The following is a 24,472-nucleotide window of genomic DNA, read 5'->3' as shown; positions in this document are numbered from 1 at the left end:
GTACTACTGAATGCATGAGTGGAGTGAATGACACAATGCTGACTTTAAAAGCTCCACCTGTTAACATTAAAGTGCTGTAAAAGTGCAGTGTTGTTGTAAGTAAGAAAACGATTTAAAACATGTTTAATTTATGCGTCGATTTAGCCACTACAGTTAGAAAACCACTGAGCTGCTGTGGGTGTACAGGAGAGTGCATCAGCCTCCAGCTGCTTGATGCTTATGTGATTTCTGTCTTGGTGTATTCATGCGTGCATATTGTGAATTCCCTAAGTACTCTACTGTATATTGCAAAAATATTCAGAGCCCAGCTCTTACAGTAGTGCTCCAAAGCACATTAGAGTGATGAATACTAAAGCAGAAGCATCAAATTTTAAAAGCTGCCCAAAAGGCTTGTTAATCTGTATTTTAGCATGAGTGAGGTTGAGATTGTAAGTCCTGAAAAAAGCCTGAAACATGAAATAGAGAAACATTTTCTTGAAAATGCATCCAACATTTAAGAAAAATAGGTCTCTGTAAGACCATACTTGTTTGTAACAAGGTATAACAGTTTGTGGAAGTGTCCATTTAGGGACCTGACTGTTTTTACCTTTGCTTCTGAAGAGGTATAAAGCTGTCTGGTTTGTGTTCGCAATCTTTAGGGAAAGGGCTGGCTGAACAACATGCTTTCTCCCCAAAAACACAAGACAATTGTAGTTTTGTTTCATGTTTTTGTATTTGGACATTTCTATAATTGTTACTGATGGTGTAATGGATTGTACAGTGTCTACAACTGCTTCAACAAGTAACAATGTTTGATGCTTTCTTCATGTGATTCACAGATAGCTGACATTTACTTACATTAATGAACAGTTTAATCTATCTATCTATCTATCTATCTATCTATCTATCTATCTTTATAAAAAATAAATTGCAATATGCAGTACACCCACTGCCAGTAAGCCAGCAGACTTGATTTTTTCACTGCACACTGCTGTTCATCATTTTTATGGTACATGACTTTGAAGCAACTTAAGTGCTCTGTTTGAGCAAAGCTAAGTCAATATTGAGTTAACTTGCAACAGAAAACCATAAATAAAAGTATCAGCCTTTATCACAATGCAAGAAGATAAGAGGAGGGTCGGGCATTAATGCAGTTAGGCAGACAAAAATATTGAACAAAATGAGAATCTATGTTATATTACACCAGTTTAAAAAATATAAAATCTCATTACACATAGAAGTGGAGAATCAAAGGCTTGCTTTTGGGAATATTTATAAATTGAAAGTGAGGAAATACATTTCCTCAGTTTTATAATTTCATACTTTTTCTTATCTGTGCGATGCAGTAATATCTCAAGTAACTGATGTGAAAGCAGCTGAAAATGGTCCAAATGCACTGCTGTGCCTGTTTCTGACGAGGTACCGTCCCTGAACCCTTTTTTAAAACATCCAACTCAACCATGAGCACCAACTGACTGATGTGTTTGAACATTTGGCAACATCTGCACTGTGAAGTTTGAAGAATGCTTTCAGATCTAAAACAGCTGGCAACCAGCGATAACTGTGACAAAGTAATGAATAAAGGCGTCTTTAGACTGTACGACAACAACATGTACATTTAATGCATGTCACATCATGCCAATAATAACATTGGAACTGCAACGATTAGTCGATTAATCAATCAGTTGCCAAATATTTAAATAATTGTTAACCTATTTAATAATTGATTAATCGTTTTGAATATTTTTTTAAGAAAAGAAGTCCAAATTCTCTGATTCCAGCTTCTCAAATGTGAATATTTTCTGGTTTCTTTAGTGCTCTATGAATGTAAACTGAATATCTTTGGGTTGTAGACTGTTTTGGACAAAACAAGACATTTGAGCACATCTCACTGGGCTCTGGGAAACAGTGATTGACATTTTTCATCATTTTCTGACATTTTATGGACCAAACAACTAATCAATTAATCAAGAAAATAAATGTAAATTTTCTGTAAATAGAAAAAAGTAAATGAAAGCAGCGGCCCGTCATCAGCTCTGATGTTTTCAAAATGCAGCAAAGTCACACAAACAGTGTTTTTTGTTTCACTTTGCCATGGATGTATTAAGGATTACTTTTTTCAAAAACTGCACTTACAAAACGTCATGCTGGTGTGTATTCTGTGTAATTTCATGTCGTAGTCTGATTGGTTTGTTTCATAGATGTGGGTCATCAGCAGTCACATTGTGAGAATTTGGTCAGACTTTTGCCTCAGTGTGTCTTTGGTCACCAAAGCTCCACATCAGTCATCAGCGGATGTGTCTCACAGTTCGATCTTGGATTCACGACCACAGCTTTCACCACATTTCATGATTAATATGTGTGATTGCTTGGTCTAAACCACTCAGAAATGATAAAAAATAATGCAGGGCTACTTACTGTCAGCACTACAACTACTTTCCATCACACCATAGGGTGGAGCGAGCAGTCCGGCCATGCACTGATGATATTTCTGTAAAGATGAAGAAAATACAAGAACATAGGAGTTGACAGCTTTGTCATCATCATTTGTCATCTAAAAAACAACGAAATTACAAAAAATACTGTATCATCATCACATTATGTACCAATGATAAGTAAGTGAGATCTTTAAGATAGTAGCAGTGATAAAAGTGGATACAGTAAACTTCGTCCTTTTGTCTCATCACTTAATCAATTTAACCATAGGTGGGTTATATGTTGTAAATCAAACAGCTGATGTTCACAGCTGTTATAAGTCCTACGATTCAGGATAATTTCTTGATCTAGACTTTCATACTTTCTCTACCAGCTCACACATGGCTAGTAAATGAAAATATACTCCTGATACTTCTGTTCAGTGGCCTTTGTTCACCTCAAGTGGGACTTCTAACTCCTCATTAGATCAGATTACTTGGACCAACTAGCAGTACATTATCTGGAAAAACAGCTAAATCTGCTTTGCTTAAAAGATGGAAATAAATGACAGGAGATTACACTGGTCATCAAAAATCAACCCTTCTGGGGTGTCTGAGACAACATGCAAAGTCCCCTGTCTGATTCTGGCTTGGAAGCCTTGTTGCCAGTCATCCCTCTCTCTTTCTCTCCCCCCACATTTCCTGTCTCTTTCTAGCTCTCATTAATGTCCTGTCTTACTCATGCCCAGGCTGTGAGGACAAGAAGCAACTCAGCGACAGTTCAGAGTGTTTGTTGATATTTCATCCTCATTAGTCCTAACACACAAATGTAAAAACGGTTGAGTCGAGTGATAATCACAGTTTAAGTGAGGAGAAGACCAGATTATTTTGAAAATGTGAGGCTACTACAGCTTAGCGATTAAAAATGAAAGCATCTTTGATAATACTTTAAATATAACTTTAAATTCTCAATTTCAGTCTCTAGTCCTCTTTTTAAAAACGTATATATTAACATTACATATTTCTCTTTCTTTTTCCCTATTATGCACTTGTTAGTTTTAGTTATTTCTCAATTACTTATTCCTTAATGCTGTGCAAGATGCAGAGAGCCTCAGAGCCAACAGAGCATGAAAAAATGACTGTACGTGACTTATACCATCAGTGTGCCCTGCAGCATCACAGATATTATGTAATGAACATTATACTGAACCCATGCACTCTTGTAAATGCCATGTTTTTGTTCATGACACTGATGTACAAAGAGGTCAATCCAACCATAGACAATGAGCCATAAAAAATGCCACCTTATACAATGCATGCAAGCTAAAAAAAAAAAAAAAAAAAAAACCTCTGCCAAAATAGATTGATTTCCAACTTTAAAAAATGATTACTGGAATTTCAATGTCCTGATCATCACCTACATCTAAACATTTTTTTCCTTGAGACAAGTCCAAGAAATAGAGATTTTCAAACTCATTTATTAAACAATTCGTCAACTAAGCCGATGGTTCAAGATTAATTTGCAGTAAAAAAATAAATAAATAAAAAAAAGACAAGCAAAAACTGGTTATGTGCAAAAGGAACAACATTTTAGGTCAATAATAAGCTGATTGAGGATCACTTAGTGGTTGGTCAATTCTCTCTACCCTCCTATCTTCTAGTCAGAGGAGACTGAATGAAAGCTAGAAGTCTGAAGCCATTTGTTCATTTGGATGGTAATGTATTCTCAGAGGTCACGTTTTAAATTCAATTCCTCCCCCTGATGTCAGTTAATCACTTTAGCAGCTTCCCCCCTCAACTAGGAAGCCATTTAGAAATGTCTCACTGTTTTTAAAAGCATTACCACATATATACTCCAAATTGAGGACTGACTTGCTGCTCATTGAAATACTAAATGAAATAGATTAATGTCAGTACAATGCTCAAATTATGAAAATCTGTGGTTTGAGTCTACAGGGGGAATAGTGTACAGATTTAGTTATTCAAAGTTAATCAATGCACAGACGCTCATCTGTAATGAAGCCTTCAGTGTCACTTGGACAAGCCTAACTGACTTTGTTGACAATTAAAGGATTTAGGATTAGGGAGGAGCACTTAAACTGAGCAGCACATGAACAAATGAACTCAACCCTCTGAGCCAATAACGCTGCGCTCCCTAAGGGGTTGAATCCAGTAGGCAGGGTGGGGGTGTTGTTTTAGCAGAGGATTAGAGCCATAGTCAGGTGTGTAAAAAGCATTTAGTTTCTACTTTGTTAGTAATGACGTTATTGACTCACATAACACACAATGCATTTGTTTCCATAAGGAGCCATTTTGCAACCTCCAGCTCATTGTAAGATGCTGTCTTTTCAGGTGTGATATGGTTTTACAATTTTTATGTATATTAGAGCATTTTAGATGACATTTTATTATTTTTCTCTCTTGTCTGTCAATATTCTTGTCTTTGTTTGTGCTCTGTGATATATTTAACTGTTGTTATAAAAAGTGCCATACAAATAAAGATAAACAGGAGATATTTCCTACAATGATGCATGTTCTTATTTGAGTCTATTTCATCTATGACAGTGCAAATGATCATTTATAAAATTACGGTATATCTCTTAACATCTCATAGTGTTAGCATTAATGCTCTGGGAAGTGAGATGTGACCAAGATTTAAAGCATCTAGGTTTCCACCTGCATCATTACTCCGTCGTGCTGAATTAGGAGTCGTGTGGAAACCCTGTAAATAAAGTAATGTTGAGAATTTCATAACTATGAAGTGAAGAGTGGATAAATATACTTTTTGCTCTCTTGTTGAGGGTTAGAAGAAAATATTGATACCACTCTCATGTTTGTACACTAAATACGAACCTGGGGGACCATTAGCTTAGTTTAGCATAAAAACAGCGGGAAACAGCTACACTGGCTCTGTCGATTTTACACTTTGGTTTTTGTACAGATAAAACAAACAAGATATAGTGAGGTGGATTTTGTTATCTTTGGACATGGTCAGGCTAGCTAGCTGTTTCCCCCTGCTTCCAGTCTTTGTGTTAAGCTAAGCTAACTGGCTACTGTATGTAGCTTCATATTTAACATGAGATCAGAGTGGTGTTGATCTTCCCATCTAACTCTCAGCAAGAAAATTAGCAAATGAGCACATTATTCACATATTTACCTTTATCATTTTAATCCCAGGAGAATATTAGAGCATTAAATCATCTAACACGTCAACTACAGATACTACTTTAGAGATTACGTGCAGATATATTTGAATTGTGATGAAATGTGATGATAAATGCATAAAAGGCATGTCTGACATCCCAACATAAAAGATATATAAGCCTTATTCATAAAGACATCTAGAACTAAATGTGCTTGCCATGTTCCTTTGAAAGGTGGATTCAAATATTTATGACAGTCCTTTAACAACCATTGGGTCTGATTATGCAGCTACTTTATGTCCTAATCATCTATTATCTCCTGTCATGGGGATAAGATAGACCTGTACAAGCTTTTTAGGATCACTCTATATCACTGTAGTTATTACTGCAGATTACTGACAAATGGACAGTCAATAGTCATGAGACACAAACAAGCTCCACTGGGACTCACAGCAAGCTCTGCACAGAAGGTGCACTGGCGTTGCAAATGTTTTGGCAGACAGACCTTAAGGCATATTAGACTGGGTCAAATAATGCATCACGTTTGACGTCCAGACATTAAGCTCAATGTTTGCTTCTGATTCAATCCTGTCTCCTATGAATTATTGTGCTATTTTTATAAACTGATTCCATCCCATTAGGAGATTATGATCTGTTCCTTCATGTGGATTTACTCAGAATAGCTGAGAGGTGTTAAAAAAACACTTCAGGAATAAGACGTATGTTGTTTGAAGTGATATTAATCAGGTAGAGGTGTTTGAGTCTAAATCCCTTCATGACTCGACACTGGGAATAAACACTCACTTCCAACAGATCTTAGACTAATGGTGGCAGTGTCTGTGATTTTCAAAACCATAATGTATGGTTTTAAAAATATTACTAAGTGCACAAGCTTTTTCTTAAGTTGTCATTCAATGTTTTACAACATAGCAACGCTGTGGGACAGATTTCTACCACTGCATGTCCACATTGCAGCAGAAGTTTTAAGTTTTAATCTCAGTGTGATGTTTCAGATCACAGATTACAATATTTCAATTTACCACTTGTGTCTCCAAATCTTTCAGGTTTTTGACTAATTTGAATGCAGCATTTTCTGGATATTTAATTTTACTTGTGGCTATTTGGTAGTCAAGAGTTTTGGGGTTTACTGACCAAAAAAGGATGATGAGGAATATTCAGGGCAGGCGTTTGAGTGTGGACTCATACAGAGATCTCACTGAAACAAGTTCTTTACACAAATAACCAGTTTTCACAGTATTTTAGCAGGTATAGGTTTATGACCACCAGTGCTACATACAGTATTTCGACATATTTGCTAAGAGACAATGTTGTTTTCACTTTCAGTTTGATAAGGAAAATGGCTTTAAACAGGGTTCCCACCAGTCGCAGCAGGAAATGTCAATCAGAGCTGTAGCAAATTTAGAATCATTGCAATCAAGAACAAATTGCTGCATAGTAGCTGATAATAAATTCATCCAAAATTGACCCACAATCTGAGGGTGATTTAAATGGCTAAATGTATAAACAGGGTCCTACACAATCTCAAACCCACCATTAGTGGTGCTGGCAACTGCATTTTAATCTCAGTGAGTGGATGTTTCTCACTTTGCTCTTTTAGAGTCTTCTCTCCTTACATTATTAAGCCCACTGTCCATAAAAGAGACATATTTTTTTTATTGCAGTTGCTCATCTCCAACTAATGATGATTCAACTGGAAAAATGTCATGCCCATCCAAAAAGTGTTCAAACTGCCGGAACTGTTAAGCGAGCTGGGAGCATGTAGCTGGGCAGTGTTGTGGCATTATAAAAATACACTAAATAGCCTTTGTAGTAACAGGTATAAAGCATTCAAACTTGGGTCAAATGAGAAGCATTTTATGGCCAACAAAATACTAAAATTCACAGACACTGAACATTTTGCCCCCATAAATACAGGACAAATTTAAGATAAACATAACATTCACAATAGTCTAATGATGAAACAAATGATGATCATACAGTTCCAATGAATCCCAAATTGTCTATGATTCTGCATTCATCACCACACAGATCTTATCCTGACATAAAAAGAGGGAATGTCTGCAATAACAGATGTGCCATTCTGTATCCAGTGAAGCTCGGTCAACTGTTGTGCTTATCTGCTCTGATACACTGACTTCACTGTTCACAGCAGCAGGAGAGCTCTCACATATCCCTTAACCCTGTCCTCTACTAATAATGTGAAATTTTAATTTTCCCCCTACACATGTAGAGATTCTCACCTTGGAGTGAAATACTGCCAAATATACAGCCTATATCTATATCTAATGCACAAGGTTACTAAGCTTTGAGGAGTTCAGGGATAAGTTTATTTGTGTCATAACAAGAGATCAGTGAAGATATCAAATCTGTTATCTCAGTGCATTCTCAGTACAAGCCACTCCTCGGTCTTTCATGCTTGAGCACGTTATTGCATTGTGAGCATCAACGTGCATGAATGCACTCCTGTATTTTGAATAATTCACCCCAGATTACATAACCCACATGGTGCAAACTGTTCCTAAACCATTCTCTGTTTATTCTGAACTCTTACAGGCACATTTCAGGCCACTTGGGAGAACAATTGGGGGAAGACCCTCCCAAGAGTTCAATTTCATGTCTGCAGTTACGGTAAGAAATACTTATGGCACTTGTACACTTCTATTACATGTTCATATTTATATTTGGAATGAAAAATGCTAAATTTTACTTTTGACATTTGGAAGACAATCCCTGCATTTGTATTGCTCCAAAATCTGCACAAATTTTATATCCAGCTATTTCTCACGTTCCCCAAATCTCATACAATATTTCTCATGAATCAAATGCATTACATTGTTCAAAAGTTTAGCAAAGATTACCTAAAGACGCTATCAGCGTCCCACACATGTACTTAGCCTATTATTGTTGTTAATGACAGGAAGGTCCTCCACACCCTCTTAATCCACGTCCAGTACGTCCAAGAGTGCCACACTAGTCATGGGTCATATCGAGCATGGTCCAACATGATCCAAGCAGCTCCATCACAACAGCCTGCACACCACTCTGAGAGCAGAGCGAGCAGACTGTGTCAGCCTCAGAGCACAGCCGAGTGCAAGTCAGCTGCTGACTTCTTCTGAGCAGCAGTTGCTAGGTGATTACTCAACTCCAGTCACTGAGCACACATGCTCCATCTCTCTCTCACACACACACACTCACACACACACATAAGTGGTCAGTTACACAGGATGTAAAGATCAGTAATCAGAAATATACAAATATATTGTAAAAATGTCACTGCTTTCTCCATTAAATCTTCAGTGAGACATGTCCAGCTGTGAATATAGCGGCAGAATTTAGTTAAACTTGAGAATCATCCTTTGAGCATCCAGTCCAACTCTAAAATGTACAGACAGTGCTATCCAGTATCCTGCTCCTATCAGTGAGCTCCTTCCTCTCAAGGACAGAGACCAGATGGTGTCTTATCTTTGACTTTGTTACTTATCAAGGCCAAAAGACAGCTGTATTGAATTCCCTGAGCATTTTCCAATCAAGAAATTCACCACATTATCAAAAACTTCCACTACGAATAACATCCCCTAAACATCCGTTTTTTAATTAAAAATATGTAAAGGAAATAAAAATGTCAGCAAAAAATCACGCTAATAATGTCAACCCTCTTATGAAGAATGGGCTACAATAATTCTCAGTTTGCTGCTTATGAATGCATCAATATACTGTATGTTTATATGGGGCCCCTTCACTTAGAGGTCAAAGATGTAACCAAAGATGTCAGTGTTTGTGTTCATTTGTGTGTGTGTGTGTATGTACATGTTTATTTCTGATAGGTCCCCCATTAACTGAAGTGATCCTTGTCTGTCTTTGTTACCTCGTTCAAACTTTCCATTAAAATGTTCATTATGAACATTATCATATCTTGTGATCCTGCTGATTGTGAGAGAGGAAAAGAATCAAATGGATATGTGACTGAGAAACAGAGAGATGGGGGGGAGGGGTCAAAGACAGAGCAGGTGTAGATGTGTTTCACTAAATCACCATGTTAAATCTGTCACTTTACACTCCCTACTGACTTAACAGAACAGAACAAAACAGTTTAGCTACTACAGTATCAGGGAAATCAAGAGACTGGAAATCATGTCCTATTTTGGATTTGACATAGCTCGTCCTGATTTTGATGGGATAAAAGCTTGTATTAAACAGGCACCAATTTAAGACAAAGCTGATTTATAAAATGTATTTCGGTTGACTTTATGAGGGACTGAGGCAAACAGAAGCACCAGAGAGAAAACATGTTCCTTCTTTTCTCTTCATGTTAGTAACAATGAGGACTGTTTTCCTTTTGAATTCAATTTACTCTGCTCCTACATGCTGGGGTTTAACTTGGAGATACGGGTTCAACAAAGCACACACAGACAAAACATCTGTCACATGTGTAAATACACAAACACGCCTCATTTCAAGGCAATGATATGGAAGACTAAAACTAAGAGAAAGCTGGTTTGTTTGTTCCATTTTGATGATTTCACATCAGCACATTTCTATCCTGCACAATAGAAGGTTTGTTTTTGTGAGTTTACAGATGACTTTCATCCACATCTTTCTATTTCTTTCATCCATCTGGTTCATTTAAATCCTTCTGACTAAATTCTGAAATGAACCTAGTGGCTTTCCCAAAAAAAAAAAACTGTCTCTTTGTGGGTTGTTTTATTTTATAGGTTAGAGTTCAGATTTCAGGCTTTTGATGATGTAACAACTCTGTGAGCAGAGATAAGGGAGTAATACAAAAATGTTTTGATACAATCTTCCCGCTCTTTCCATGCACATATCCGCTGGACACTTGGAGAGACTCTGGCCTGGGAAGTGACCTGCTACTTGGATACTGAACCCACAGAGGATCCATGTGGCCTCATTTTCCAACCCTCCACCCAAAATCCTCAGACACCAGAGGGCACGCTCTGTCCCTGCCACTTCCTTTTTCATCAGCTTTCTGCACTGACTGCCCACCAGGCTGCTTCTACGGACTGATGATAGTGACACGCATATCCCATCCACCCACTCACACAGCTCAGCACCCAACAGATACGCCCCAAGCATAAACACACGTGCAGACTACATACAACCGTAAGCATCTGTAACACTGTGTTACATGTTACATGCATGTGCAAAGCAGGCCTGTAAAACCGTCCTTCTATGATGTGTAATTTGCAACATCTAATCCAAAACAGCAAAGCTTCCTGGCTGTGAGGGAACTGCCTTACAACCCTAAAAACACAAATCACAATTGAGTTGTTTCAATCACCGAGGCCATCGGAAGCAGGAAACAAAGTGAAGAGCAAATTGATGATCAGGCCATCTGAGCTTCGGTCAGTGCGTGCACAGCTCGGCTCATCTCTGCTCTGTTAAACAAACAAGCACACGGTTGCCCGTTCCCAGTAACAGAATCCAGCCTCTGTCACGTGCCAAGCTGCATGAAAGCCATTATTGTAGCAACTGTGGCAGTCAGCAGCATGAGGAAAATAAATATTAATATTGTATGTATGAGTGGTAACCATGGACCACTCATACATGCAGGGACTTTGCCACATGTGGTTGTTCTACAGCCATATGCAAGAAATATTGAAAAAGACATATACATACCCTCACATTTACTGAACAGTTCCATAAAGATTTTAGGAGAAAGAGCAAAGATTGGAGAGAGATAGAGTACAAGTCAAACGTTTGGACACACCTTCCCATTCACTTGAATGAGAAAGTGTGTCCAAACTTTGGGCTGGTGCTGTATATACTGAATAATTGACATGAACAGTCATGAATAAGAAATATTATCCATCAGTTCATCAGGGCAATACTGTGCTCACTCTGGCATAGTTTTTTGAGAGCGCTTGGCTACAGGCGTTCTGCAGGCGGACAGATCTGTGTGGGAGGAGGAGGAGGAGGCGTGTTTGTTTGTTTCAGGGCTTCCTCTTCAGCTTACAGTGGAGTAGGTAGTGCCTTTCCCTTTACGCTCCTTTGCCATCCCCCCATATCAGTTGGCATCAATCAGTGTTAGGGTGTACAGTATTTCTTTGTTCACCCTGGTTTTCAGGGCTCTAAGCAAAAACAATATGGACCTCACGCAGCTTAAAGGGGATTTGGGTAGCGATTTTCTATATTTTTCTTACTGTCAATCATGTGCAGAGACAAACCAACAATTAACTCATCCTACTTAGAAGTAGTGTGTGTGTATCCAAAGCCTGATATATCTTATGCTATATCTGATATATAAATTCCTCTGTTCTTCCATTGTTGTCCAAAAACTATTAAAAACACGTCAAAGATCCATACCTCATGCAGCTTCAAGGATTAGGCTTTCTATTTCTATTTCTATTTTTCTTATTGTCAACAAATCTCATGTGCAGAGCCAAACCAACAATGAACTCATCCTACTTACAAGTATTGTGCGTGTATCCAAAGCCTGATATATCGTGCCATAGACCTCCATTGTTGTCCAAAAACTAATAAAAACATGTCAGTGAGCCACACCGTTCCACTGAGTGACATGATCCTTCACCCTGAGGGCAATGGCTAACATATCTTATTTAGAAACGGCTCCAAAGACTAATGACAGCGATAGCATTTTCATTCTCAGGAGAGAAGCTCCTTGTACGTAGTTCCATTTACAGAGCTTCGCTTGCTTGTTGCAATACATAACACAACCTCTTGACTTTGTGCTGCATCGTAAATTTCTCAAAGAACTTCACTACAAAGTCACAATGTGATATGTAGAGCGACAAGCTAGCAAAGCTCTGTAAATGGAACCATGTACAAGGAACTTCTCTCATGAGACTGAAAATGTGTTTGCTGTTGTTAGTCTTTGGAAACATTTCTAAACAAACTACAGTAGCCATGTCACCCAGTGCAACGGTGTGGCTCACTGACGTGTTTTTAATAGTTTTTGGACAACAATGGAGGTCTACGGCACATAGGATTGCGATTTATCAAGCTTTGGATACACGCACAATACTTGTAAGTAGGATGAGCTCATTGTTGGTTTGGCTCTGCACATGAGATTTGTTGACAATAAGAAAAATATAGAAACTCGCAAGCCTAATCCTTTAAGCTGCATGAGGTACGTATTCGTATTTCTTCCAGCCCTGAAAACCAGGGTGATCAGAGATCCTTTAATGTTTTTCATGAGCCGAAAATGTAATTCAAGCCTCTGTGAAGTAGCTGAACTTCATTTGCTAAAACAGCCGGGAAGCCACCTGGGGAAGTCTGAAGCAGTTTGTCGCCACAGTACATCAAAACTGGCACAATGAAATCTGAAGTCTGATGCCACCAGTAAAAAGATATTACATAAGCAATCTTTGTGCATTGCGGCAACACTGGCAGGAATAAATAAGCACCATAGCCAGCAGAATTATTTGGTGAAACTGTTATATGAGCAAATTGTAAAACATTGAAAAGCTAGTGTGATGATTATCTGTTAACAAGCTGATTATATGGATTTTGACTCAATAGCAGTTTAGTCACAGCTCGGCCAACTTGTCAGACACAGTCAAAACAGCACATCTAACAACAGAAGATTGATGTAGTGATGCAAATGCTGTAAATGGTTGTAATGGTTTTTGGCTGAAGTGCATCTGGAAACACTGTAAAACCCCACTGAGAGCAAAAAGAGTGAACATCTTATTGGCAAACCTGTAAATCAATCTGCATGAGGGATGAAACTGATGTGAATGTTTCAAAATGAAAAAAATGATTCTCCAATGGAGTCTTATTTAGTTCAATAAAGACATAAGCTTGGAAAGATGATACATGATGAGAGAAATATTTTACTCAATGCTGTCAGCCTAATTATTCAAACAGAAAATACTAGATTAAACCAAAAATATAATTTGAAATATGTTAAAATGTGTAAAAAAAAAAAAAAAAAAAAAAAAGCCCCTTGCACTTGTTACAATGTCTGATATAAAGATGTTTTGCTCCTTCTAGACAACCAAAGTGTCAAAGTTGCGACCATGCCAGACATCTTCAAAAGAAAGCAGTCCAATATTATCTGTTAAACATTCTGTGCCAAACTACATCGTAAAACAGTCCCTCTACAGTGTGTCGTTACATCACAAAACAGTCCAAAGCTAGATGGAAGGAATATCAGACGCTGTAAAATCACATCTGAAACAAACCTTACTGAGGAGGTTGCCCCAGGGCAGAGGTGATATGTGTAGCCTAGTAGTACTTCCACGTGATCCTCCGCACTCATCCAGCCAGAGTTAAGCATCCAGTCACACTGCTGGCGAGTGCGCTAACACAGACACACAGCCCCTGATCTAACAGCCCCTATGCCCTTCGGTCCCAGAGGAAATGGGCTGTCACACTCAGGAAACCAACCCAGTGCAGCAGCTCCAGCAGAGGGGGAGCTGAGAGAGGAGAGGGGCCTCTAAACAGCATGACACCTACCAGACAACATGTAGTCTGAGGAGATTAGTAAATGAGCGTGAAAGCACAGAGGAACAACCTAACAATACTGTTAATCTTTAGTGTCTTGTCACATGCATTTTAAACTCTGAAGCCATCTCTTACAAGACTAAATGTAATGTTTGTGCTGACAATATATATAAATACATGAATGTCATGTGATGCTACGTTAACAGTGAGTCTGTGTTGTGTTTGGGTGACTGAAATAATGCATGCAATAAAGACATCAGTAAACAGACAGAACCAGAGCGAGTTTCTCAGCACTGTAGTTCCATCTAGTGGTCAAAAGGCATAAACCACCAACAAGACACTTTATACACCACCTACACTGGCTTTCACTCAGCTCAATTCGACACAGTTTTCTCGTTCAACATTTCATTTCCAACTAGAACAGACTAGGACGGGTGGCTGTTGAGTAGCTTGAAGCAGCAGCCTGAGTAGATCAGAGAATTAAAGGATAAATGGACAGTGATGAGGGTTGTCTTTAAGTAACCCACTCCATTGTTAGGTATTTGTTTTGTTTCTGCAATCAATTACTTAACAATGTAAAAAGTACCTGTTATTGTGGGTCATTCTACACATACAATTCCTGTTTCATCATAGCTTCATAATCACGCTGATTTTGTTCCACTTCATTATTTGAATCATTGAAAAAAGAGGACTTGACAGAGATTCATTCCCCTTCCAAGCGTGGGCTCTCTGGAGCCAGTGTTTGGTTTGTCCGTTCTGGGCTACTGTAGAAACATGGCGGTGCAACATGGTGGCCTCTGTGGAAGAGGACCAGCTCGCTCCCTAGACATAGTGGGCTCATTCTAAGGTAACAAAAACACAACAATTCTTATTTTCCAGTGATTACACACTAATTAAAACATACTTATGAATATTATATCTCTGCCAAGTCCGTTCCACTAGATGCCACTAAATTCTACATACTGCACCTTTAAATGCATCCTTGGCATTTTTGTTTTTAAGAACCATCTATTATTTATATCAGTGTACCTAATCTTAGTCCTATGACTAAAAGGAATCAAAAGAGACTAAAGAAAAGACTAACATTCAGTTTAGTTCACAATCTTTTCAGATCCTCAGATAACACCTCTTACCTTGAGTTAATATCTGAGATGTGTCACAGATTGCAACTGTAGTCAGAGAATTTCTGTAGGCTGATACAAGTACAGATGGAGCAAACCGAGGTACTCACCTCCCACAGAGACCTGAACTCCCTCTGTTCAATGCGTAGGAGCTCACTGAATTCCCGTGTGACAATGGTAGCATGCCGGGGAGTGTTATCCAGGATCGACTCCCCAAATGCTGTGCCTGTGCCCAGTGTGCATATAGTAACAGCATCCTAAAAGAGAAATAGACAAGGGATCACTCCTCCACTATCATAAGGAAAAGATGAAACATGTCAGTAAGACACAGTACAATGCTAATGTAACATCCTTATTCTGCTGAAAAAAAAAGGGCTTTTGTGCTCGGCACTTGAGGAGTAGTGCTCGGCACTGATCAGATCACTCTCGAAGGTTAGAGGCAATCACCTGAACACTTGTGACAGATAGATGAATAGACTCCAATCTGCAAAGAAATTACTCCAATCAGCACCCAGACAAACTGAGTTGCATGAAGCTGTAGGATTAAAAATATTCAGTAATGTAATAAGCAAAATGCTCTTTACAGCCCACACTTCACACAAGCTTGAGGTTAGATGTGGATTCTTTTGCATGTGTGATACATTTCAAGTGGGGCTTTGCACACAAAATCATTCAAATTGTCAAAGAACGATTGTAAAATCTAGGAGAAAGTGCAGATTTAGATGCAAATTGTGGGGATTGGAACACCAAACTATTTTAACATCTATTTAAAAAACAGATGTGAGCATGCCTGATATGCTGGTATGTGATATATTAACAGGCTAGAAAGAAGAGAGCCATCCCCACCTGTAAGTCCCATTTGTTTTATTATCTTTCAGCTGAAACTGGTGTATCATATCATGCGTGGGAAATCATATCAGTCGTACCTGATAACTTGATGTCTCTGACACTTTTACATCCAGGGAACCAGAGAGGACGGCATACCAGCTGGTGCCAATGTCTCCTTGGCGATACACTGGAAAACACAGCACAGATTGCTCTTTAATGAACCATTTTGTCTTCAGATATGTGAAAGTTTCAGAGCAGAGTGTGTTTTGACCTACAGGTGATTCCTTTCTCCAAGCATTCATAAAAGCCACAGAGGCATATCTGCTGCAGCAGACCGGGGTGGAATCTCTCGAAGGCCTTAACGTTTTTCAGACGTGCCAAGATTATGTCAACATCTTCCCCAGAGCGTTCTGCCGGTCTGGAGGAATAAAAAGAAAAGGACAATGTACAGGTGACTGCCAAAATGAACGTACATAAAGTAGGCCTACCTAAATATGCTTCAGAGCCTGTGTCAGCCAAAGCAGCAAGAGTTCATGTTGGCCTAGATTCTGAAATTATCTGAAGCTCCGCAGGAGAAATGTGACACCAATTCATCTCTGAGGAACACTGTACTTTGGTTTTATGTTAAGCTCTTATAACATAAGTGGCATCTACACTTGCACAATAGCAGCATCCCAGACAGAAGCTCAGAAATTACAACAGTAGTCTATTGCACATTTGATGAAGTTAGACAACAAACAACTGTGTGCTGCAGATCACAGTTAAGAAACATGTGCAGAATAGTAAAAATATTGTTATTAATAATTCATTTTCATTATAAACAAACAAAAAATACACATTGCTGTTTGTGCAGCTCCACGGCTCTGTACAGTAAGCTTAGTGAAATCTGGAAGAGTATCTTTCATTCTTACTCTATTTAGATTTTTTTTTTTTCCAACTCAATGAGGCAAAGGGCTTCCACACTTTTCTCTTCAGCCAAAAATCATCAAAGACTCTTCACATATCTATTCAGTTTCTTCTATTGTGGGGACTCTGTTGACACCTTTGAAAAGAAATCTTAAGATGTGTTTTTTTAACATTGCTTTCTCCTAAAGTGTTTTTATGGCTATTTTATCTTGTCTTATCCTGCCTTTTTAATTTAACTTTATCATATTTTAGTACTTTTATCCTTGTTTTACAGTTTTAATATAAATGTTATGAATCTTTGCTTTAATGTTAAGCACATTATGTTGCATTTTATGCATGAATTGTGCTATAGAGGTGTATTATTATTAATATCATTATTATTATTATTATTATCATAATTATCATTATTATTATTATTATTGAGCACACTATGTCAAATAAATTAATTTCTTGAAGCCTCTTGAAGCCCATCTTCCAATCAATCCATATATCAGGATAGGCAATTCTGAAGGGTCTGAAGGTTGAAATAAAAATTTAAATTTGTTCAAAGTTACTATTTCATAATGAAAAATCACACAGAGCTTTGCAGCTGTGAAATATATCTCCTTTAGTCTTTTTATAAAGCAGTCTTGGCTCCTGTTCACCAAGCTGTTCACTGACCATTTGTTTCTGGTGGATCATCTAAAAAGAGACTATTTACATAAGGAAAGAGTTGCTTCAAGTTCAGTTTTAAGGCGATCACAGAGAGAAATTCATCACAAGCTCTAAAAAAGTGAGTGACCTAAGCTGTGGCAGATAATGCCCATCACATTCACAAGATCACAGATGTGTCAGTGCTTGTCATATCCCTCCACTGTAACTTGTATTACACTGCCTGCCTCGCATTTGTTACACTGAAGGTTCTGATGTAACATGTGGGTGTTTATACTGTAGCTTACATCACCTTTGAATCTGCAGCCATCCTTTAAAATACATGAAACCAAACAGTATCAATAATTCAGAAAGAGAAACAAGCTCTGGTCTGGCTTTATGTAGCTCTAACAATTATCCATTGTACTGTATTATCTGGTCTATCATAATACAATAAACTTGCTTCAATGGAGCAACACCTTGCAAGCTTATGACTCTTCATAATGTGTTCCCTGGCAGCCTTTCAACTCACAGTAGTCACATTATGTCTATACTATGCATGTACTTCCTGATTGGACTGTATAATCACACCTGCGGCCACATCTGAGAAACGTCTCCGTAATATTACTGAGGAAGAGGGCGAGTCTACCCTCCATTTTTACAACCTTGTGCACTTCATAACACACACTACAAAGTGAGGACAACAAGGCACTAAACAAAGACGTGAGAAACAGCGCAAAGTGTTGAATATGACACCAAGGAAACCTGTTTTAAAAAAGTGCTGCCTTTGGGTCCAAGGGAAGACATAATGTTTTAATTGTAAGAATAAAGCAGCTTGTTACAGTATCAAGTCAAGTTCATTTACTTATAGGTAAATCATCAATATATCTTAGAGGCTTTACAAGCTATACAACATACTACACTCTAAATCCTTACACCATTGATATCAAAATGTAAAATGTAAGGACAGACATGCAAATAGGAGCTGTATACACCATAGACGAGGGCAGCAGCAGTAGAATTACGCTATGGAGAAAAGAATGTCAATATTAATTAAATAAATTACACAACATAAGTATGATATGATAAATGTAGTGTTAGACTACAAAGTTTAATGTGATTTCATATTGTCAGATGCAGCATGTTACTCTATGTGTGGCTGCAGCTGAAGACTATTTTCATTATCAACTAAACTACAATCTACTTTTGATTGATCATTTAACTATTTAGACTCTACAGTGTCAAGAAATGTCCATCACAGTTTCCCAGATTCCAAGTTTGATCTCTTCAAATGTCACGTTTTGTCTGACCAACTGCCGAAACACAAAGATATTCAGGTAACAAAGATATAAAATAAAAAAAGTAGCAAATTCTAACATTAAAGATGCTGAAATTAATGATTTTTTGCTTCATACATGATGTAAGCAATTAATTTAATCGACTAACTGTTCTAATTGAAACAGTTTAAGTAATATACAGTTTAAAAAGGGACATCCATCCATTTTATAATGAAAACTGTGAAAAAGGCCAATGAAGTACACTTAACTTTGTTTTTAAATGGAGTGACATATGCATGGAAATATACATGTTCATCACCAAACGTGCATTTCGTTGTAAAAATTAACAGAACCAGGTGAAGGTGAAGCATGCACACTATTTGCTAGGAAGAGGTGAGTCATACAAGAACCATTTGATCTGAGCAACACAGGTGGCTCCTACGACTAACCGGAGGACATTACTGTGTAAACACGTCTGGCACACTGCGTCACTTGGCTGTTTATAGCTGATGTACTTTGGACCTTTCTTTGTGACGCGCCCCTCCCTCTCTCCCTCCCATTTACACCTGAGCTGTGTCCAATATCTCTGCCTGTTTGGCACCTATGGTAATTTTCCACCATTTTGTCACAGTGTGTGAATTCAAAGTGTTAAAATGATGCACTATGTGGTCATCTAAAAAACCAAAATGAAATGGATAAATTAGTGTGCTTTTCATGCAGCCTACGTTGTTTTTTTGGTCAAAATCCCACATGACGCAACATGATGATGATTCATAAATGTCATGTAATGCCCACTGTGGCGTACATGATATCAAATGTTGTTAGATCTTCACTTAACTTCACTCATGATGGGGTATTGTCTTGTTCGATCAGTTTTTAAAGCAGTCCTTTGCAGCTGCTTGATGGTTTGATACTTCTAACACAGTAATTGCACTTATTGATTAGGCATCAAGTGCTCAACTGTGAATTGGAGCAGAATTTAGCAGAGCTGCAACAATTAGTCAATTAATCAATTAGTCGATTGACAGAAAATTAATCAGCAACTACTTTGATATAATCGTTTTGAGTCATTTTTTAAGAAAAAACACTAATATTCTTTTGTTCCAGCTTTTTTTCTGGTTTCTTAGGGCCTCTGTGATAGTAAATTAAATATCTGTGGGTTGTTGACTGTTTTTGGGACAAAACAATACATTTGAGGTTGCACCTTGGGCTTTGGGAAACAGTGGTTGACATGTTTCATTTTATGGAACAAACTACTAATTGAGAAAATAGACAGGTTAACCTATAATGAAAATAATTCATGTGAACAAGCTCATGGTTGCAAAGCACAAAAAAAAAATTACAGTCCATAATGATCTGAGCGGTCCACATGGCATATTAAATGGGTTACTAGTTTTGTTCTCAAGTAAACCTGTGACTCACTGAAATACAGAAATCATACAGTTTGATTAAAGACAGAAAATCACCCTCATCATCCTCTCTGACACATAAACCTCAGAAAGATGGTGTTTAATTCAGGGCTGTTTGTATTAAAAACTGGCAACTCAAAGTATGGTCATTGTCCAAGAATCTATGTAGTTCTGCTTATTGCAGACAGAAGATTTTTATCATGTCTTTTTACAGATTTTCACCTCCATGTTCTTGTTTTAAGTGCAAAGCAGACTAATTGAACAGTTTCAAGAATGAACCCTCACAGCATTTGCCCTTGAAATCAATATCCACGCAGACAGTGATGAATGTAGTCAATGCACATGGTGCAAATAAACATTTTAACAGCATATAGCTTATCAAACGCCTCCAATATTTCCCTGGTCATTTCTGAGCTACAGTTGTATAGCTCACTGATTTATATCCTAGTAGTTTTCCAACAGTAAGGTAACACCGTTCAAGCCGGTAGGTAAGAACACGTGTCCTGATATGATATATGAGTGGTGTAATCTTACACATGGCGCTTTCGAAGATGATCTACATCAACTTCTGGAGCCTGAAGTCTTAAATCAAAGCAACAGAGCCGTTTTAATGCAGCTACTGAAACACAACGCCCAAGCTGCTCATGGTGTAAAATCAAAATCGCACTGATACCCCCTTATTCGTCACTCCTATAGTGATATCAAATGAGTCGGTATACACGCAGAGACATGATATAGATGTGTTACCTCTTATCCAGACAAATAATCCACTCGGCAGATTCCGACGAATGTGAAGAAGTGTGCGCTGCTACCATCTTGCGATTGTGCTGCTGCTGCTGCTGCTGATGCTGATGCTGCGGCGGCGGCGGCGGCGGCGGGAGAGGAGGAGAGGGTTGGACCAAAATAACAGTCTCTGCTAACAGTCCACACCGTCCCTGCTGCTGCTCAGCTCACCTGTCCAGGAGCTGCATCAACAGGAAATACACGAGAGGTGTGTGTTGGGGGACGGGAGTGTGAAGCCAGTCCAACCATGGCTCATTTCTTTGAGGAAACGTGACTGCACAGCTCAGAAATGGCAACTTCTGTCAGCAGAGTTGAGATGAAGATCTAGTCACTTCAATTTAGTGATCACAGAAAACTTGGTGTGCAAAGACTCCTTTGAGATGGACAATTATAGACAAATGTGCAAGAGGCCATTTACTGAAGGTGATTTTCTGCCCATTTTTGCACAGTTGATGCAATTCAACATGATAACTACAACACACTTTGCCAGTTTATTAGGTACACCTTGCCAGGAATGCTGTAGAGTAATAATTCCCACCTTCATGTAAGAAATATTGATCAGCTTGTTCAATCTAATGATTTTGAGGTAATTTTGGAGGCTGTAGTTTGTGGTCCTGTTGACCTGTGTTGTGTTTTACTGAGATGTGTGTGTAATATTTTATCCACCCCATTTATAGTGAGGACAACTATTAAAACTTTAAAACATCATTTATTGTATAAGTGCAACCCAACAAACCTCCTTCACAGTAAAATTTATTTTATTGCAGTTTCATTAGACTGCACTAAATTGATCTAAGTGTACCTAATGAACTGGCAGCTGTGTGTAACTGAGTTTGTTTCAAGATTTTGGTTAAATTAAATGTATTATTGTGGTATGAATTGAATGTTATTTGTTTTAGGTAAAAGGATAAGTTCACAGTGTTTCTAATCTGTTGTAAAATAACAGTCAGGTGCTCATATGAACATTAAAATAGGTTTTTATCGCTCTAATTCCTCCTGTTCATGCTGACCATTAGAAGATCCCTTCCTAATGTGCTTTCAGTGTAAGTGATGTGGGACAAAATTCACAGTCCTCGTTTTGTGCAAAAATGCATTTAGAGTTTTATCTGAAGCTAATATGAGGCGTCAGCCATCCAAACTAGTTAAATCAAGAGGATATCTTTTAAAGTTACTGTCTTTTCAGTACCAAATTGCCTCTTTCTCTTCTTACTATCCTTCCTGTGCTGTTTAACAGGGAAACACTGTCTGTCCAGACACAAAGAGGGCATTTCATAATAAAAAGACTGTAACATTGGAAGATATCACTTGATGACTGACTTGATTGACTAACTCAGACTGCTGAAGTCTCTTTATAATGTCAGATAAAATTTTAAATACATTTTTCCACAAATTGAGGACTCTGGATTGTGTCCCCCATCACTTCCAATATAAGTGCATTAAGAAAGGCTCCTTTGATGGTCAGTATGAACAGGAAGAATGGTATCAGCAAGCAAAACCTGTGTCAATGTTCATTTGGGCACCTGACTATTATTTTAAGACAGACTTGAAAAATTGTGAACCTATCCTTTAATAATGACCTGGTGAGTAACAATGTTCTACCTGGATGTCAACAATATCCCTCTTGTTAATTAACTGATACAACGTAAGTTGTAAAATATTAACAGTGATGTGTTAGATGTAGCCCACATAGTGCAGCAGCTCACACCAACTAATGCCTTGAATCTGCCTCTGCTTTTGTCAACACCATCTCACTCCCACAACACATTGTTCTTGAAAACATGATGGAAACGAAAGCTTGATGATTCGTGAGTTGCAGTTGCAGCAGCCTTGTCATTCTTGCAGAAATATTATTTTGAGAGGGATCATTTTGGCTCTAAATATAACAAATTTTATTATCAGTTGAAATGTTGGAACTTAAACAAGTGCTAGAATGGAAATAAGTGAGGCCGGTGTACAAATAGGATCAGTTAGTAAATCATATAAAAGAAGAAGAATCAAATTAAAGTTGAGATGTGATAGTGCATGACTGCATACAGGGGCCATGTGACCTGAATAAAGTGTCCAGTCAGCACAATAAGTCACTTCTCTGATGTATACTATTAGCATACTGCTGCAAAAGGGGGATAGAGGACATGGTGGTAACCTTATGGGAAGCCTATGGAATAACATCCACACTGTCATCATCCACATTATAGCTCATTGGGAATATACAGGGACACATACAGGGATCAAGCAAATTATGTAAACTACCAACATGAATGTCTGTAGTTAAACAGCTTCTTGTATAGCTGACTTCAACTGGTATGACACCTCGTCTTCTATAAAAATGGGAAACATTTCCATAATGGCCCTGAGAAAATGATGGCTTGTAATAAGAGGCCACATAATGAAAGGGTCATTGGTCTCTTTCAGTTACCTTGGCAACAAACTGCGACAGAGACAGAAGTATAGAGATTCAGCGGTGCAGCTCCAGAAGACGAAATGTTGAGGAAAACAGCTTGTATGTTTATGTTGTTACGTTTTTTCTTTTTGATTTAAACTGAGAACATTTTTTGGGTTGCGGTTGTTATTACAAGGGGTTTTTTTATATTCTGTCATTATATCAACACAAAACATCACAAAATCACCAAGATAACACAAAACAAACAATTAAGTCTTTTGCTTAAATAAAAATCTTATATCATGTAGAATGGAGGGTTATATGACTCATTGTCCGTAATACCTTAGATAACCAAAGTAAAGATAAGCCTTTTATTTGAAAGCTTGACTTATTAAAGGTGCAATCAGTCTTTTTTATACAATCTTAATTTAACAATATTTATATAGATAATTAAAAGAATAGGCCCATTTCGCCAGTGTTTCTGAACATTATCGATATAAACAAGTCTTTAGCTGCCATTATTAATAAGTGAAGCTGCTACATAGTGTTTTTGTTGTGTGATAAATTAGCTTTTGTTGATTCCATTTTAGGAATCAATATTTAAAATCCAGTACTGTCATATACCAGAAGAGGGCAGCATTCTCTCTGTAAAAAGTCAAAGTATGAGCATAGGACAAATATTCAACTCCCCATTTAGAGAGAAAAATAAGAAAAATTCTGATTTACCTTGTGTATAACAGATTGTTTACATCTGTAACCAGATATATAGATAGATAGATAGATAGATAGATAGATAGATAGATAGATAGATAGATAGATAGATAGATTGTCATTGCATGTTAAGCACAATTCACAGTGGCAATTCACTCCACTTAACAGTATATATAACAAAGAACAAGTAACATTGAACCAAGGCCTCAGTCTGACAATGAAATATCTAATATGGACAAAAATGTCCACAACACTGTGGGTTCTCATAAATGTTATCCATCATGTAATACATTTGAAATTATTTTGGAAACAATGTTGACAATTTTTACATGTTTTACATGTTTTTTGACAAAATAAACTCAACTAAAAGTCAAAGTTCTTGAGTTCAGATTATTTTGTTAAACTATACTGTTTAAGGACAAAAATCAACTATAATGCTCACATTT

At 37.8% G+C, this 24,472-nt stretch overlaps 1 protein-coding gene across 5 annotated transcripts in view; it reads right to left on the bottom strand.

Moving 5' to 3' along the window:
• rapgef4a (Rap guanine nucleotide exchange factor 4a) overlaps positions 1-21,387 on the bottom strand; it is a 39,611-nt gene extending 18,224 nt beyond the window's left edge. For 2 of the 5 annotated variants that reach the window (XR_006098763.1, XM_042426122.1), the window contains exons 1-5: positions 20,900-21,387; positions 16,206-16,348; positions 16,029-16,117; positions 15,213-15,359; positions 2,398-2,470 (exon numbers count right to left, since the gene is read on the bottom strand). Coding sequence is in view for 4 of the 5 variants with exons in the window: in XM_042426122.1 (XP_042282056.1) it covers positions 2,398-2,470; positions 15,213-15,359; positions 16,029-16,117; positions 16,206-16,348; positions 20,900-20,967 (520 nt within the window). In the remaining variant the exon portion in view is untranslated. Of the gene's footprint in view, positions 1-2,397; positions 2,471-8,415; positions 8,950-13,719; positions 13,820-15,212; positions 15,360-16,028; positions 16,118-16,205; positions 16,349-20,899 lie in introns of those variants that run through there. The other 3 variants (XM_042426125.1, XM_042426124.1, XM_042426123.1) reach the window with 3 other exon arrangements.
• Between the last annotated feature and the right edge of the window lie 3,085 nt (positions 21,388-24,472).

The sequence above is a fragment of the Thunnus maccoyii genome, chromosome 11 (assembly GCF_910596095.1).
Source record: "Thunnus maccoyii chromosome 11, fThuMac1.1, whole genome shotgun sequence".
NCBI lineage: Eukaryota > Metazoa > Chordata > Actinopteri > Scombriformes > Scombridae > Thunnus > Thunnus maccoyii.
Note: the sequence above shows the minus strand (reverse complement) of the source record. Positions and strands in the feature narration are given on the sequence as shown.